The following is a 17522-nucleotide window of genomic DNA, read 5'->3' on the forward strand; positions in this document are numbered from 1 at the left end:
TATTTTTTGTTCTGGTTGTCATTAAACACAGTGACATTTTGATGATTAGCACAGATTCCTTCATTGTGTCGCCATGGCAACAGAAAATCAAGTAACAAGGTGACAATGCAGTTTTCTTCCAGCCTTTATACAAACTCCATCCTGCGCTTTATATTTTTTCTTACACACGATGGAGTGTGTGACTATATATAATCTCACCATAGGTACAGGATCTCTGCAGGTCCGATATGATTCTGAGAAGGTTGTTCATCAGGTTGGATCTCTGTTCATTCTCCAGTATGCTGCCTGTGGAGGGGTAGGCCGAGTCTATGTAGGTCAGATCGGACAGGTACATCCCTGAAAGAAAAGCAGCAGACAGAGGATGTAAATATACAACCATCTTCCCTCGACTCCTGCAGAGAGTTGAGGACCTCACTGTAAGCTAAGTAAGGACGGTGTTCATATATCAGAAGTGTTATTTTAATCATTGGGGACATGATTTTTTTCCTTCTCAAACATGTTGACATAAACAAGGCAGGACATGGTAATAGGCCAGATATCCTTGGATGTATGATTCAAGTATTGTGCAGCTGTTGGATTCTTGGTGTGAAGACCAGCTGGTGACTGCAGACGGCATGTTTGATGTTACACAGACTGTAATAAAAACCTTGCACAAACTCTCCTATTTGCATATAATTTACTCAAGTTTCTAACAGATAATTTTGCCCTGATCTGTTCCAAATTGATCTGAATGAGGGCTTTGGATGGATGACCGATTCTCTCTTCAGCCAAAGCCCCCCACCCATGCCTCCTTTCGGCAGATTTGGAGCAGAGCTGACATTTCTAGTCTCTCATTACATAAATATTAACACTGTGAGACAAACCCAGAAGCAGATTCCCACCATACTGAAGAGACATTAACAGACGTGAACTGCTGGTGTTTCTTCCCCTTCCCTCTTTTCTTTCGTTCACACGCTAGAACCAAGATTGAATTCAGATGCAAGAAAACTCATCACGTAGTAAACTATGACACCCACACCTCTTTCCTTCTTGGGAAACGGTGTTGTACTCACAGATGTGTACACGTACACAACCATTTGCACTGCAGATGTACAAATTAGGGACGACAACAGAACTGCAGGACCAGATCCAATAATAAAAGGGTCAACCCTTGTGTTCAGGACACACACACACACACACACACACACACACACACACACACACACACACACACACACACACACACACACACACACACACACACACACACACACACACACACACACACACACACACACACACACACACACACACACACACACACACGGGAGGGTGAGAGAAGTTTACAAGTGTTTGAAGACTCAGCTGTGAGGGGGGAAGTGAGAGATGGGGAGAAGAGGAGGAAGAGAGGGATCCTGGAGGCTTAACTGCTATAGCTGCTGTTCTGAGAGCACGTCAGGGATAACAGCAGTTAGTCATGCACAAATCCATAGTGCCTGGAACACCCACTGATTAGAAACGTGAGGTATGGTCGATCGTCTTAGACAATCTTTCAAATATTTCCACTGGAACAAAAACATCTGTCCATGTCTTACACACCTTAACATATTTAAGTGAATGACAGCAGTGATAAGGAGCAAGAAACGTCCAGACAAGCTCAGACTACGCCTGCAGCAAGAATGTCTTTGCTCCAAAAACAGCACAAATCAGTATTATCTGCCTGCCTCTGTCTCTCACTCTCTAAATCACAGCTGTAACTCAACAGGAAGCTGCTCAGAAACCCCAGCAGCATTACAATCAGCTCTCTGCACAGATAAAGGAAAAAGGAGAAAAAAAGGAGAATGTGAAGTAATTGAGGAAAGGGTCCAAAGCAGCTTGAGCGTGATCCCCAAACTCAGTAAAACTTCTTCTTCATAAGAACCATGAAGGCCATTGTTGAAGATGGAGAAACTAAATGAGGCAGCTGTGCTATTCTCCTTTTTTCCCTTCAGAGTGACATCAGAGGTAGGCTGGGCCACTCCAACAAAAAATAAAAAAGGGTCAAATCCAACTCCCACACCCTCGCCCCCCTTCTCCTCCCCACCCATCCTCCTTCCCCTCCCCTCCTCTAGTCTCCCCCATCCTTTGTGGAAAACTCAAAAGCATCAGTAATCGGAGCTCAGTCTGTTGAAGTGGCCGGCTTTTGAACCATGCCCCAGCCCGAGCCCCGGGACAGCTGAGTCCACAGAGGAGGAGGACATCTTTAGGATATAGGTCCTTTGTAAAAAAGAGCCGATATACATTTTGATATTCAGCTACAGGAGAGAAGGAGTGAGTGGAGGGGAACAACTCAGAAGACTGGGACAAAGAGAGAGAGGGAGACAGAGAGATGAGTCCTGAGCACTGTGGCTCGGCGAAGACGCAAAACACACAGGTGAAACTATAACTGCGGGAAACACACCCCCACCACTACTGGTAAGAAAAAGGTAAATGTTGTCTGTGCACATTTTGCCTCTCATTCTGCTGTGTGTGTGTGTGTGTGTGTGTGTGTGTGTGTGTGTGTGTGTGTGTGTGTGTGTGTGTGTGTGTGTAGTTGTGAGATCTCTGGCTGAGAGGTTGAAGAGGTTTGACGTTTCGTGACTGGAGGCTCAAGCTGCAGACGGAACATTTAGCAACGCTTTTTTGGCTTCCCTCAGCCGTCTGAGGACCCAGATATACTTTATACAGCATGCTGAGAGCGTTTTTATGTTTATACATTCAACAAGTGATTAACAGTATATGAGAACAAGTGGTGAGTAAGATGCAATCGGGAATACATTTATGAACTATGATGTTTGGTAGTTTTGTCTCTTTCAGGGTATGGCACCAAAATTGACACAGGCTATGCAGTATACAGATATGTTTAGGGGAAGATGTTAAACGATTTGTTTAAATAATTCCAAAAGGTTTTTTGTCATAGTCTGACCTCAGGAGAAACAAAGCTAAAGGAGAAAAAAAAGGGTAAAGAGAAAGAAAAGTAGAGCATTCCAGATAAACACTTGAGGGAGACTGATGTCTGAAGTGATCAGATGGAGAGATTTGAGCTTCGAAGCCAGGCTTGTTTATTTTTCTTGGCTTTAGATTTCCAAATACAAAACCATCTGAGCGGCATTGCTAACAGGGGTGAGGGGACGGAGTGGAGTTAAATCCGGGTTACATCAATATGACATGTCTCTCAGCACATGCGTCTCCTTGTTATAAATGGGGGTTGTGAGATCATATGCTGAGACATACAAAAAACGACATTGTTTGTGGACTCATTGAAATTGTGCCTAGTCTCTTCCTCAGGGTCAAGTTTAATGAAACATGATGACACACTGTAATACAACTCTAAGCACATCCTCCATCAAACCCACGCCATGGGCATAAAACACTTCAGTCACAACTATGCCATGATAGCAAAACCTTTGAACACTAATAGCACCAGTCTGGAGCACATCCATATCATCAACTCACAATTACCTTCAAATGTTTTCACTTATTTTCTGGTCTGTTGGTGGGATCTGTGGAAAACGCTCCGTTCACTATGAAAAGCCACATCTGTGAATGCTGTAAGCGACCATGAAGGACACACTCACAACACACATGCGCCTTCAAAAAGCCTGAGCTTAACGTCAAAGGCAAAATAAGAATGAGGGAAAGGGCTAAGAAAACATTTCAGGAGCTTGTTTTTGTTTTAGAGTAATAAATCACAATATCAATACCTCAAGCTGGAAAAGACAAGAGACAGTTAAAAAGATAAACAGGAGGCAGGCGCAACTTTCTGAGAAATACCCAGAACATTCTGTGCGGAGCAGCGGTGCTTGGCCTTCAGGTTCACCTGAAACTTAGGAGCGTGGGGGACAGGCCTGTGAGAAAGCTTTAATGGGTCATTACGACCAATCCACACATAAAGTAACCATTCTCACCCTGGACTGTAAATCACAACAGGAAAACTGTTTGATGCCTTCTCCGTTTAAACTTTTTTTTAAACTCCTGAGGGAAGCCAATAAAAAGCAGTCAGGTAGTGCGTGGTGATGCTGTCAGAGCAGGTTAACTGCTGCACTTTCACAGACTAGGTTGTAACCCAGCAGGAGACTGATAACTCACTCAGCCAACTGCAGTTTTTCTGCCAATTGTGCCTCACCGTTTAACCTGAGGCCGTGTGGGGACCCTTCACAGACGCAGATGTGTAACGGACAGCTCAGCTGATCTTATCAGTCAAACAGAGCCACATATAGAAACAGACAGATAACACAAACACACACAGGATACAGACATGGGCTTGTCCTAAAACACTGCTCCTGTGCTGTACTGACCACATGTGGTTAAATCCAACCACAGTGGAAAAAGCCGGACACATTTTATTGCTCGAATCTCAACCCCGGATTATGAGTCACATGGCTAGCTGTAGCACTTCTGGTTAGAGTGAAGAGCTACAAGAAATTAAAACAACTGCAGGGGGGATATAAAGAAACAGGTCTGGAGTAAAAGTTGATAGAAAACCCTCTAGCTGCTCCACGAAGCTCATTTAGAGTCCCCCTAATGAGAGCTTGGACACAGCTGAATGGACAGGTCACCATAGGGAGGAAGAGGTCAGCCAGGAGGTCAACATAAACAGACGAGAGAAGTAGAGGCATGTAACTAAGTAGAGCCAGTGTGTGTGTGTGTGCGTGTCTATTAGTGTTGATTCAACTAATAGAAAGCATGTGCGGTCAGTGGTATGAGTTTAAGATGAGGTGCGACCCAGAGGAACAAAATAACCCAGGAAGCACTTTGTACAAGTGCTCATGAGTAATCTCCTAAATCCTGAAAATGTACACTATCCAGCCTAACAAACAGTTATTTATAACTGCTGTGACTTTTTAATACTGCACCCTCCTGGCTCTCCTCTCTCCCCCGACCCTCCTGCGGCTCTATTCTAATGCTTGAAAACAAGTGCCACTTAACTAGTTGAATAAAAAAAGCCACCTGAACCGGTGAGGAAATTGCCAATCTGTCTGCCTGGGTAATTTATTACCATGGAACACGTCAGTTTAAGATGATGCCAACTGCTACATAAGAATTATTATTACGCCTGTGTGTGCACAAAGAGATGTGTGTTTGTGTTTTGTGATGGGGGAGGTAAGGGGATGAGTGTCGTGAAGTGATGGAGGAGAGGCTGTTGAAGAGCTGCAAGTCCTTATCTTGACAAAGTATGACAAATAGAGAGCCCTACATGAACTTTGTCAGCTTAATTATTAGAATAGAGTGTTTGTGTTTCTGTGTAGTGCCAATGGAAGAAGAGAGGGGAGCCAGTTTTCCACAAAGACCGATTGATTGCAGGGGTTGCCTAGAGTACGGGTAGAGGGGGGAGGTTAGAGGAAGGGTGAGGCTGCACCATAATCCCCACACGGAGACCTCTGAACCCAACATCAGCTCACATGTTTAGAGTTTCACTACAGAAGAGGGAAAACAGATTGAGGCCGTGGGGCCTCAGGGGGGATTCCTCCTCAGTAGCTCGAAAGCAAAAGGCGAGACACACTTCTGGAGTTATTATTTGGGTTGGCTATATTCTAACCACGGGGTAATGCATTCTTAAACTGAACCACTTAATTTAAACACAGCATCTTCACTCTTCTACCTCATCCTTCTTTTTCAAATTCTGGTTGGAGACTCCAGTCTCAATTACTGGCTCGAGTTATAAATGTAGAGAAAATACTATTCTAGCATTAATCAATTTGCCTTTTCATACTTTCAACATGCATAGTTTAATTATCAGATATTAAACAGCAGTGTATTTGTTGTTCCGCTGTGCTAATAATCTTTGTAAGCTCACTTCAGTTTTATTGAGGAACTTTTATGAGATTTTCCTTGTTGGTAATGTTCTCAGTGTTGATGCTGTTGTTTTTGTGGTCATTAATTGCTCCATAATTTTTGTACTTTTACTACTTCCTCACTCATGCTGCGCTCTCCTCTAAAGTCTATTGTCTTCATCTCACATCTTTGCCATTTCTTCACTCTGATTTTCATTCTACCCTTTTCAGCTTTCTGTTTACCAGCTTCATTTTCCCACTTGTGGGACCGGAACCAATTGTTTCAATGAGCATGCAAGGACAACTCAATTTGTGTGTTTGAGGGATACAGTTTATGAGCGGCCATGTAAAGACAGTGACAGGGGCTGGTGACATCATGTATGGATGAGACGCTGGGAGGACGTCAGTCTCTGTCTGTGTACTAACAGTGCAGCTGGCTCAGCTCCATGTTTTCATGTAGAAGAGTGCTGCTGTTTATTGTTGGTCCTCTCTAAATCCAGATCCTGTCATTCACACATCCTGTTTTGTGTTTGCTTTTTCTCTCTCTCTCTCTTCTGACCAATGATCTGGTCTGTTGTGCGTTTCAGGGCACATTGGAATTGTTGTGGGAAAGTCTGAGGACCAGATGGGGGAGTGGAAGCTGGGGGGGATTTTCAGGCTGTGAAATACATGTACATTGGCTATGAAAATATTAATGTTTTGTCCAAGTTTTTCACACAATCACAACAGATTCTCCCTGCTTGTATGAATCTACCATGCATGCAATGCACCAGGAAACACACAATGACACATTCAACATATGTGTTATTCATCTCTGCTCCTGTTATCAAACTTAATTTGTTAAAGAAGAATTAAGATGAATGACAGGCCGATAATTTGCCTTAGACTGCACAGTAAGAAGTGGACAGGTTATTCAGTATGTGAACAATTCCCTTGCATGGAAATGTGAACTCAAGAAACCATACGTACATAAATTATAAATAGTATGAATACTCTAAGCATGTGACTAAAGGGTTCATCCTGAACTGCACAACGACACCCCCCTTCATTTCTAACCATCTGCAGCTACATTTCCATGCAAGCAATTTAAACCACTTTTTTATTCATCTGTGGCATTGGCTCAGATAACAAGAGGCTTCATGCCAGTACATACAGTGTACCTAAAGCTGTAAGAATGACATATGGCCGTCTTTCCGAGGTAACAACCAACGTTCATTATGCCTTTCATCCTACAAGGTGAAACACATGTTTCCTGTCTAAGTTAGAAGCGCAGCCGTCTTAATGAGCTCTCTGCCCATTTCCTCTCTTACGACAGGGAGAAAAGAATTATTTGTCTCCTACTCAGGCACAGACTTAATCACCATTTATGTACAACATCAGCAACTACACAGAAAACCAAGGTGAACAAAAGGCAGTCTCCACATATGCACATCTAGAGTGAGCGGTGTGGTGAACTCACACACAGGCCAGAGTCAAGCTCAAATAGGTATTCAGATCTGGGCTTTGTTGAAGGTGAATAGTTGGCACCATTTTGCACTTTGTGTGTCTGTGCATAGGAATTGTGTGCAAATGTGGATACATGTGAGGAGAAAAATAACAGTGAATTTTTGTGTGCATCAGGCCCTCCAGAGATCTGTCAGCATGGCACTGAGCTCTTTAATCATTAGATAAATCTGAAGCCAGACCTAAAAAAAAATGACCTCTCCTGTCCAAGTCATAGAGCTGCATTCAATAAGTAATGGCAGAGCTGTTCATCTCGAGCAGAAGAACTTTTAATGACAAAACAAACAGAATAAACTTAAAACAACAGAACAGGACATAGTGTCAGAGCTGCGAACATATATGGCACATTCGAAAGTTTACCTTCTTTAGGATATGGTCGAGTTATTTTAACATAAAACAGTAAAATGACTGTGTCTTACTCAAATGAAAATGGCTCCCAGTTGTACAAAAATGCGTGGTAAAAAGATCAGAGGAAGTAGGTTACTCATAAATCCTGTCTGTTCTTAGACTGTTCCAATAACAGCCATGAAAATAAAATAAACCATAGCTCAGACACAGAAAGACAAAGTAGGGAGTAAAGAATTAAAAGTCCACTGTCATATGTCTCCTGACTAAACTATTAGTGGAGTGACGACCCAGCAGTGCAATTACAAAGCTCATACTGTTGCCAAAATATGAAGTAGACAGAGTTGGAGGCCCACTTCAAATCCTTTATTCCTCACACAGTTACAGTGGTTTCACATGCATGTTGTGAAATAACAATGTTTTTGTCAGGTGGCCTGAGCCAACAAGAAATGTACTAAATCATTTTCATATTAAAAAGGGGGAAATTAGAAAATGTTTGTATTTTAGAACACAAGACATACGTCTCAACCAAAGTTATTTAGAAGAAAGAGAAGGAAAGAAACACCAAGCACAGATGGAAAAGAGGAAGGAAGGTATTTAAAAAGGAAGAAAAAAATGCATGTGGAGGAGGGAGTTTACACAAAGAGGAAAGTAATTAAATTGAAAGATAAAAGGAGTGAAAATCTGTCAAGAACAAAGAAGTATTGGGAGTATTCTATCTATCAAACGTTCTGTCTCAAGTAACTATCATTATGAGTGGCCAGGAAGAGAAAAAAAAGGGTCTTTGACCCACTTTCTACCTCTGATGCCCTATTCTATTTATTACTACTACAAATAGGGCACCACATATTGGGACAAACCGCTTCTCTCTAATGTACAGTTTACAACTATAACTCTTAACTTGCAACAATAAAAACAAATGTCCATTCTACAACGCAAAAAAGCGTAGTATGTGAAGGCAAATTCACATGCATGGAGTTTTATTCCCACAGATGAGCACTTTTTCCCTTTTTTTAAATGGCTGTCTGAGTCCCCAAGCCCTTCAGCAGTGTTTAGTTTAGGTTTGTCAGGATACAAAAAAGGAGACTTTTGGCTTGTTCTGAGGAAACACTGCAAACTTTGTACCTTCATAGCACACTGGTGACCTCTCCACGCTCACTTAGATGTCTTTGATATGTTATGGTTCTACGAAAGAGACGAGGCCCCTTCGTACTCAGAACCACCACCCAGGGGGAAAATCAAACTCCACAAGACAGGGAAGAGAGGGAAAAATTGAAAGAGAGGGAGGGAAGGAAAAACAAAGAAAAATGAGAAGAGAGAGATGGGAGATTGAGGAGGTGAGAGCTGATGGATGACCTGTAATGCCTATTCTATTCATACCCTCTAAACTGTAGACAATGCAGAGTATGGTCACTTGCATGAAGCTGCACAGCAACAGCAGAGCGGCAGCCATAGTTTGGACAAGAGGACGCACTTGAGAACTAATACTGCCGATGCTACTGTTAAAGTCATTAGCAACTCTCGCTAAGGTCAATAAGTATACAGTACCTGGTAACGCTGTCAGACACACCAGCGGCTGGAAAAACACATCACCATGAATATAAATAACGTCTCTGGATAGTCATGCACACACAGTATTCAATCATGCAGACGGACACACAAGATTATGCATACCAGCAATAGTGCACAAACACACTGAAGATATAGCTGTCTGTTCTCCACGTTGTTCCAAGTGACAGATTTGCCAGAATTCCTGGAGAATCGCAATGGCGTCATATGGGAGAAACACAATGCCTGAGTTTTGGGGTGGAGGCAGGACTTAATGAGGTGGCAATGAGTTAAGACTTGAGTGAATACTTTAAAATGAAGAGTGATGGAGTGGATGATGAGGACTAGACAGCCCTGGCCGTGCACAGGCCCAGGCCGAGGTGTTAAATGTCGCACCATGAATGTCTGAGTGCACGTTTGGTGTTTTGTGCTTGTGCACTGATGAGAAACAGAACTATAGTTAGCTGGGATAAGAAAGAGGTGAGGGAGTGCAAGGAGTCACCCCTAAAATTAGATGAGGATGAAGACAACTGTGCACGAACTGTTTTCTTGAGTTTATCTCACACCCCTGCTGTGACTGTTTGTGCAAGTGTGTTTGTAAAATTGCTTTCAGTCACATGCAAGTAAAACCTCAACTAAACATTCCTGTTGGATGTATGGAGTCATGTGGAGCAGAGAGCAGTTTTCAACCCGTCTCACAGACAACAGCTTTGGTATTCAGGGTCAATATGTTTCACTGAGGGAGAAGCTGAGCAAGTAAAGTATGTATACAAGTAGCCCTGTTGCATCAGACAAAAAGGACAAATCACTAAGCAGGAAGAGACGTCCCAAACCCTCTGACTCGCCATTTTGACCAAGTACCTAGAACTAAAGAGCCTCAGCACCTAAAATCAGGAAACAAATCTGAGTAATAAAGTTCCTTTCACGATTTTACTTTGAAGAGATAAGATAGAAAAAGACTTAAGACAATGGTGAGGCAAAGGGGCCATATAAAAAGAGAGTATATTTAGTTTTAGTTTCACTCTTTAATTCATACACATTTCAGACTCATCTGGAAGTAGGCTACATTATTAAAAATATTAATAAGAATATTCCCAAAACACTGCGGTTTGAAAGACAGAGCACTGTGTCAGTCGCTGAGTTTGATCAATCAGCCATTTGGTGCTGCAAACCTGGGCCATTTGAGAGGACCAATCAGAAGGTGTGACAGTTGAAGGGACATTAACTATAGTATAATTTGGAAACAAAAACGAGAACTAGATTCAGACATTAAAGTTCCTTGATATCCAACAATGGTTTAGTTAAGATTTTCTCAAGCAAGACAATGCGTACGACACAAGACAAAAAGATGGGTGTTTGCGAAAGAAAAGGAAAAATTCTGTCCAAGACTAAAGAAGATGCAGTATGTTTAAGGGCAGATACCAAAGATAAACCACAGCCAGCTGCCACGTATCAGACCTCTTGATGGTGGGGAAACCAACCATGCCTTAAAAAAGGGGTGTCAGTCAGCAGGGGAACTAACTGAGATGGAAAGCAGACCTTGTGCTTCTGGCTGATCAAGAAATGTGTTCTCTCTCAGGCTTTCCACACATACAATATTATGTGAAACAATGACCTGACAGCTCTATCACTGCACACTTTCTAAACAATTACAGATTGTCAAGAGGAAATTTCAAAATGATTTTTGATTCAAATCGTATGGCAGCAATTTCCTCTGCCCTTCAAAACTATACAATCAACACGCCTGCTGTTAAGATTCCCTCCTTTAGACAAAGGACTGTTGTTTCTCATGCTAAACTTGCTTAACTCTCAAGGTCTTATATTCTTGCAGGAAGGCCTGGAGGGATTGGGAGGGAGCACCAGTAGCTGTCAATCTATTCATCTAACCAGCCAGCAGAAATGCAGGGGCTGATGTGGAGCCTGTGCATCATGTTCTGCCTCTCCCTCTGGGAGGAAAGTTACTGCAAGAGTTCCAGGGAAACCAGGAGGACCAAAGAGCTCTCTATCCACAGGAGTAAAAGAGCTCCCCAGGATCCTGATGCGAAAAAGTGTTCCTACACTTTTCTTGTCCCTGAGCAGAGAATCACAGGTTCATACAATATCCTATTTTAGCACCAAATTCCAGTTATTCACCACACAGCTGGCCTTATTCCACATAGATATAACTTTATGACTTTATTATCCGTTTTCTCCTTTTCCCCTGCATTACATTCTTGGTAATCTTTCCTTTATCTGTCAACAGGTCCAATCTGTGCCAGCACCACGGGCCCCGAACCAGACAAGGACAGAGTGACCCGTATGGACATCGCAGATGTGCGGGAGGTGCTTACCAAACAGCGACGTGAGATTGAGACGCTGCAGCTGGTGGTGGATGTGGATGGTAACTTAGTGAATGAGATGAAGCTGCTGCGGAAAGAGAGCAGGAACATGAACTCTCGGGTGACCCAACTCTATATGCAGCTGTTGCATGAGATCATCAGGAAGAGAGACAACTCTCTGGAGCTCGCCCAGCTGGAGAACCGTGTACTCAACGTGACCTCCGAGATGATGCGACTGGCTTCCAGGTACAAGGAGCTGGAGGGCAGGTTCGCCACGATGGCCGCGGTGGTCAACAACCAGTCCATTCTCATCTCTGAATTGGAGGACCAGTGCCTGAGGACGATGGGACGCAGTGAGCTGCCCGTTGTGCCTCCACTGGTTCAGGTGGTACCACAGAATATACCAGTTAATAATCGTTTCACCAATGAGATACAGAGGGACAATAACAAGCGGGCTTTTCCTCGAGGATCACGAATGGAGTCCCCTACTGCGAGCCCCTATGCACTCAACCCTCCACCACCCCAGGGAACACTTACATCTGATGGTATGTACCAACTTTAACATGGTAGGGATGATGTAGAAATAAGTGACCCCATACTGTAAACTCAAGTTTTTAGGAGACGGAAGCTGAGTAAAATCAAATGTCCTTTTAAGTACTTGTCAACTGCAACAATAATTGTCCCAATTAATTATACAAACCACTACTAAAACAATTATCTACAAAGTTCCATTTACAATGTAATTTCTTGCAACAGTTGGTATTGCTGAGGCACAGTTGGCTCATTCTTGGCATGCTACAGAGGCAATGAAATCATACATTCCTATGAGTCCTGCTTGGCTGAACAACACAGAGCATTAAATTAGTAGGATGTGGACCGGGCTGTTATAAAAAGATCTGTTCTCTGAGAAAAATAATTATAAAAATCTGATGGACTAGTCCCTCAAGTGTTAGACCCCTACACACAACTATCAATTCAGATAAAATCCTCTAAGATAGACATGGCTCCTCTAGACTGTTCTCACAGAGACTAATTCTGAGAAAGATTGTGTCCAATATGAAACCAATTTGTTAGCAAAAGTCAGAGCGCTGCCTGGAAATGGCTCCTAAAAACTGGACAGCGCTGGCAGGTTCCTGCCGATAGGGGTTATACAACCAGATAGTGAAATGGATGAAATTATTCATTCGATCTCGCTGACAAAGAGGGGAAAAAGAATACCGAGAGGAGAGTAACATTACAGAGAGACAAATTGATTCCCAGAAGAACACTGACGCAAAGAATATTTTCCTCTGGTATCTGATTCTGCCACTGACATGTTACTGCCTATCTAATACTCTGAAGTGTGAATTCAATCCAGTGTATCTCATAAGTGGTTTGACCTGATTCAATGTTTGATCCTCCAGAAAAACAAGTCTGAATAACACTGAGCTTGCAACGCCTTCAGCCCACTTTCAGCAACAATAACGATACACTTAATTCAATCCCAATACGCAGAGAAGCAAAGGGGCCATATTTGAAAAAAGCCTTCATGAAATAAAGAAACACAAAGGAGAAGAGAAGACAGATGTGGAGAAGTGGTTGGGGGTGTTTAATAGCAGGGATTCCGCACTGAACGTTCTTGTGGCCATTTCCAGCTGTGCATAACAAATTTCCACTTACCAAGTCCTTGTTAAACTGTAATTTCAGTGTCACATTAGCTAATCATAGCTCATTAGAACTATGAGCTGCAATGTAACAATCTTTCTAGAGGCCTCATCTAAAGGCTCCGTCCAATCAGAACTAAGATGCTGCTTTCACAAACTGCTGAAATCCATGTTTCGTCTGATTGAATCATGTCAATCTGGACACCCCAAGTTTATGTAAAACCAAGAAAAATAACAGAAAGTGAGTGATGGGTCGATTTTGCTGGAGAGGTTGGCAAATTTTTTTAACTTTCAGGAAAAATGTATTTCTACCTTTTCTTATAGATAAAACTAAAAAGGATAAGCACTTCACTACAATAATTCCATTCCTTTTCCATATTTAAGTGTCCATGGATGAGTACAGCCTTTTCAACAGACTGTGTGTATCTAAATCAGTCAGTAACACAGGTAAATACTTCAAAATCCAACAGCTCTAATGGGCTCTCTTCCACGTAGGTTTACTACTTGTGTAAATAGACATTACCAGACCACAGTTTGGTGTAGTTGAGCTCCTTCTAAACCACTATGGCTTGGTCCCTTAATATATTTCAAACCACAACCTCTAAAAGCAATGTATAAGGAAACTGACAAGAAATTGACAGAGGAGGAGAGAGAATAGGGGGATTTGTTCAAGAAGCCCTTAACTGACAGTTCTGATGGAGACATATTACTGGAAAAACATAAGCCTGTGCAAAGAACTTTAGCTATATGTATCAGGGCGTTATACTGAGTCCCTGTGTGCTCCAACATACAGCTGAGAAAACCATCTTCCATTGGCTTTTAGGACCTGGATGCCCCCACACAATGACTGTGTTCATACTGGTTTAACACAAATTCACACAGGGGAAAACAGAGGAAATATGATGGATGGTTGAGAAGGGTTCAGCTGCTTCAGCGCGAACACATGGGTTCATTTGAAGATGAATATTCATGAAACAATCAAAGTACAAATACATGCTTGTGGTTTCACATTGCATGTTTGAAACAGGAGATATTTTCTAAGGAATGTGTCGACAATTATACGTTCCCTCGAACTGTTCCTGCCCAACTCTCTCTCCCCTTTGTCTCGTCTCCTGTCTACGACCCCCGCAAGTGATGATGATGATGACTTTTGCATATGCAATAAAAGGAAGACATCTTGTCTGCTTCAAGGCACTCACTAGGGTTTATTTGCTTGGGGAACGTGAATTACCAGTTATTCAGGCAGTGGGAAGCTCTAGCAGGGATCTAGAATCAATACCAAAAGATGCAGATATAGAATGTGTAATCTTTCAAGTTATATGGTAATCTACAAATTGTAATTGATTTTGGGCAGATGAAGTAATTAGCAATATGTTTATTAGTATTAAATTATAAATATATTAGATACTGATACTATGGTGCAAATTGTAAAAAATGTCTGGTCTGCCCCAAACAAACATGTTCCCTTACATCTGGAGAATATGATTCATAGGCCGGGGCATCCCTGTAACAACACAATTCCTCATTTATAATGGTTGTTGTGACACATTTTTCCTGCAATTTGGATATTGCATTTGGCCATATTTTTTTTAATAGTTCCGCCGTAGCAAATTACACTATAATAATGGATTGTGGCCAGTGGTGATGTAGCAATTGGAAAAATATTTACTGATCAGACATTTTAAATTAGAGCTACCACAACAATTTCTATTCAAACTTTTTTGGACTAGCGAGTTTTCTACAATGATCTTTCTGTTCCCAGGACCCTTCAAGGACTGTTACCAGGTGCGTCAGGCAGGACACACCACCAGTGGGATGTACCTGCTTAAGGCAGACGGCAGCGACCGGCTGATCCAAGCCTGGTGTGAACATGGCCTTGATAATGGTGGATGGACCGTGTTGCAAAGGAGGAAAGATGGTTCGGTTAACTTCTTTCGGAATTGGGAGAACTACAAGGTAGGTTAATTGAAAAAGGAGAACTAGCTTTAAGACGGTAAAGGCAGAGTTGAATAAAAACAACCTTTCCAGAACATTAAATCTGATTCTTGAGGGGAGAATGTAAGAATTTCCGTAAGCTTTAGAGAAATATTTTTTAGGACACTAAGCAAACTCGTGCTCCATTGATGTAAACAGCTTGGTAAAATTGCTCATACCTATATCACAGCCGGGATGTGTAGCAATGACCCCCAAAACAAATATAATCAGAGAGCCCTGGTAGGCTAAGAAGGAAGACTTTGATCAACCCCACTGAAATGACCTTTTAATCCTTTTCTTCAAACGTGTCAGCCAGTGACCCATGAGCTAACAGAGGGGGAGTCGGACTAAGGAATACATTTAATATACCCCAAAAAAGATGCAAGCTAACAAATATATCTGATCAATGCATTTTCTATGATCCGCTCTCCATCCAACTGCCGCTAAATCCCCATTGCCCCCCCCCAACCGATTTGTATTGAGTGACAATCTTCATAACACATTATAATTGAAAAGGAAACAGATTTTATTTTATGTTTTTGATAGCAGAGGCCATAGTCCTCTAAACTCTCCTCGCCCTGCTTTACTGTTTGGTTTTTTGGGCATGATAAAAAAAAAAAAAAGATCTATTCAACAATAAGTTGACCCAGTGGGTTGACTAAAAACTAAAATTAATACTGCACTTTGTTGGTCTGCAACACACTGCAATGAGACTGAAAGTGGGTAACAGAGAGCATGCCTCATGGCTTGTCCCCCTACAGAAAGGCTTTGGCAACATAGATGGTGAACACTGGCTTGGATTGGACAATATCTACAACCTTGGGAAGCAGGGCGACTACAAGCTGATGGTAGAGCTGGAGGACTGGACGGGGAAGAAGGTGTATGCCGAATACAGCAGCTTCCGTCTGGAGTCAGAGAGTGAGGGTTACAGACTAAGGCTTGGTACCTACCAAGGAAACGCTGGGGACTCCTTCAGTAGTCACAACGGCAAACAGTTCACCTCGCTTGATCGCGACAAGGATGCATTTTCTGGTAAGATGGATACTAAAGGAGTTCCAGAATGCATTTTCATTTGTTTCAGAGTAATGGCACAATTGATGTTGTCCATCACACTGACTCATCCCATTCCCCCTGTTGTATCCCTTTCCACTAGGCAACTGCGCCCACTTCCATAAGGGTGGCTGGTGGTACAATGCCTGCGGCCAGACCAACTTGAACGGCGTGTGGTACAGCGGGGGAGTTTACCGCAGCAAATTTCAGGATGGAATTTTCTGGGCAGAGTATGGAGGAGGTTTCTACTCCCTGAAGTCGGTGCGCCTCATGATCCGACCAATCGACTAAAACCTTGAACTTTGGTTCTCTTCGAACAATCCTTAGTCTCCTTCCTTATCTTTATCTACCCGTAAACAAATTCTGTAAAGGCAGGACCAGGAACCCCTGCCATTGTCCAACTGTGCCTTCTAGAAGAGAGCGGAGGAAGAGATGGATGCATATGTTTATAGTCAGATGATAATGACTCTAAGAGTCGACTCAAAAGTGAAAGAGGACTGATACTATTGCCCTTCGTAAATACCTGCTCTCCTCCACCTTTCAGTCTGGACAGTAATGGTCCATAAAACTATTTAGTACTACTCTCACATGTTCCATTTTACTAACTCATGGTGAAACGCGACATGTAATAAAGGGAAATGGTCATTTACTTTAAGATATGAGATTTCTCCTGAGCAGCTAATGGTGACTTATTGAAGGAAGTGTTGCCCGTACCAAGGGCTAATGGATGTACTGGGATGTTAAATGCAAGTAGCAAGAAAATCCATGCAATTAAAAGATTTCAGTAAGAATATTTGATGAACAAATGCGGACAGGCTTTGATGAACCTTCTGTCTACTCGTTTCTGGGATTTTTCTGGACTTTCAGGGTTTTTATTTTACCCCACACAAAAGAAATGAAGTAATGCAACAGTGTGCTTGCTTAAATTGCATATGGCTGAGCTGGCTTTGGTATGTAAATATATCTGGCTGTATTTGTGAAAGTTAATTTAAGAGGTGTGATACTACTCAGGCCAAATGTTCACAATGTTGTCACTCTGCCAGTCTTTGTTATTTATCAGTGTATTTATAGTAAGTATAGCCAGGGCCATTTTATATCTAGCCCTGTAACAATACAATTCTTAATTTTTTTTTTTTAAACCTATGTAGAAATGCATTGATATCAGTGTAATGATTGAAGTGGGTGCGTGCGCACGCACACACACAAATGACAAATACAAAGTGGATTTCTAGTTGACTTGTGTGGAGAATGTGTGACACCCACTGCCAGTTCCCAAATCAAATTAAATTCCTTTATAAACATTGAACAGCCTTTAAGTCTTCACTTAGCTTCATCTTAATGAAAACCAAAACAAACAGTAAAACCTTAAC

General features: G+C 42.1%; 2 protein-coding genes across 7 annotated transcripts in view; one reads left to right on the plus strand and one right to left on the minus strand.

Annotated features, from left to right (window-relative positions):
• The window catches only part of ralgps2 (Ral GEF with PH domain and SH3 binding motif 2), a 70070-nt gene that overhangs the window by 9961 nt on the left and 42587 nt on the right, over positions 1–17522 (minus strand). For all 4 annotated transcript variants that reach the window (XM_034584198.1, XM_034584199.1, XM_034584196.1 and 1 more), the window contains exon 10: positions 199–336. In XM_034584198.1, the coding sequence (XP_034440089.1) occupies positions 199–336 (138 nt within the window). The remainder of the gene's footprint in view (positions 1–198; positions 337–17522) is intronic.
• Positions 2094–17463, plus strand: angptl1a (angiopoietin-like 1a). 3 transcript variants are annotated; one of them, XM_034584207.1, is made up of 6 exons: positions 2094–2444; positions 10999–11256; positions 11410–12030; positions 14891–15084; positions 15864–16134; positions 16256–17463. In XM_034584207.1, exons 2-6 carry the CDS (start codon positions 11067–11069, stop codon positions 16441–16443), a joined length of 1464 nt encoding a protein of 487 aa, XP_034440098.1. In that variant the 5' UTR covers positions 2094–2444; positions 10999–11066; the 3' UTR covers positions 16444–17463. The 3 variants fall into 3 exon arrangements, with proteins under 3 accessions (XP_034440098.1, XP_034440100.1, XP_034440099.1); XM_034584209.1 differs by having other exon boundaries at positions 2094–2433; XM_034584208.1 differs by having other exon boundaries at positions 2094–2427; positions 10992–11256.

Source organism: Hippoglossus hippoglossus, chromosome 4 (assembly GCF_009819705.1).
Source record: "Hippoglossus hippoglossus isolate fHipHip1 chromosome 4, fHipHip1.pri, whole genome shotgun sequence".
In the NCBI taxonomy this organism is placed as follows: Eukaryota; Metazoa; Chordata; class Actinopteri; order Pleuronectiformes; family Pleuronectidae; genus Hippoglossus; species Hippoglossus hippoglossus.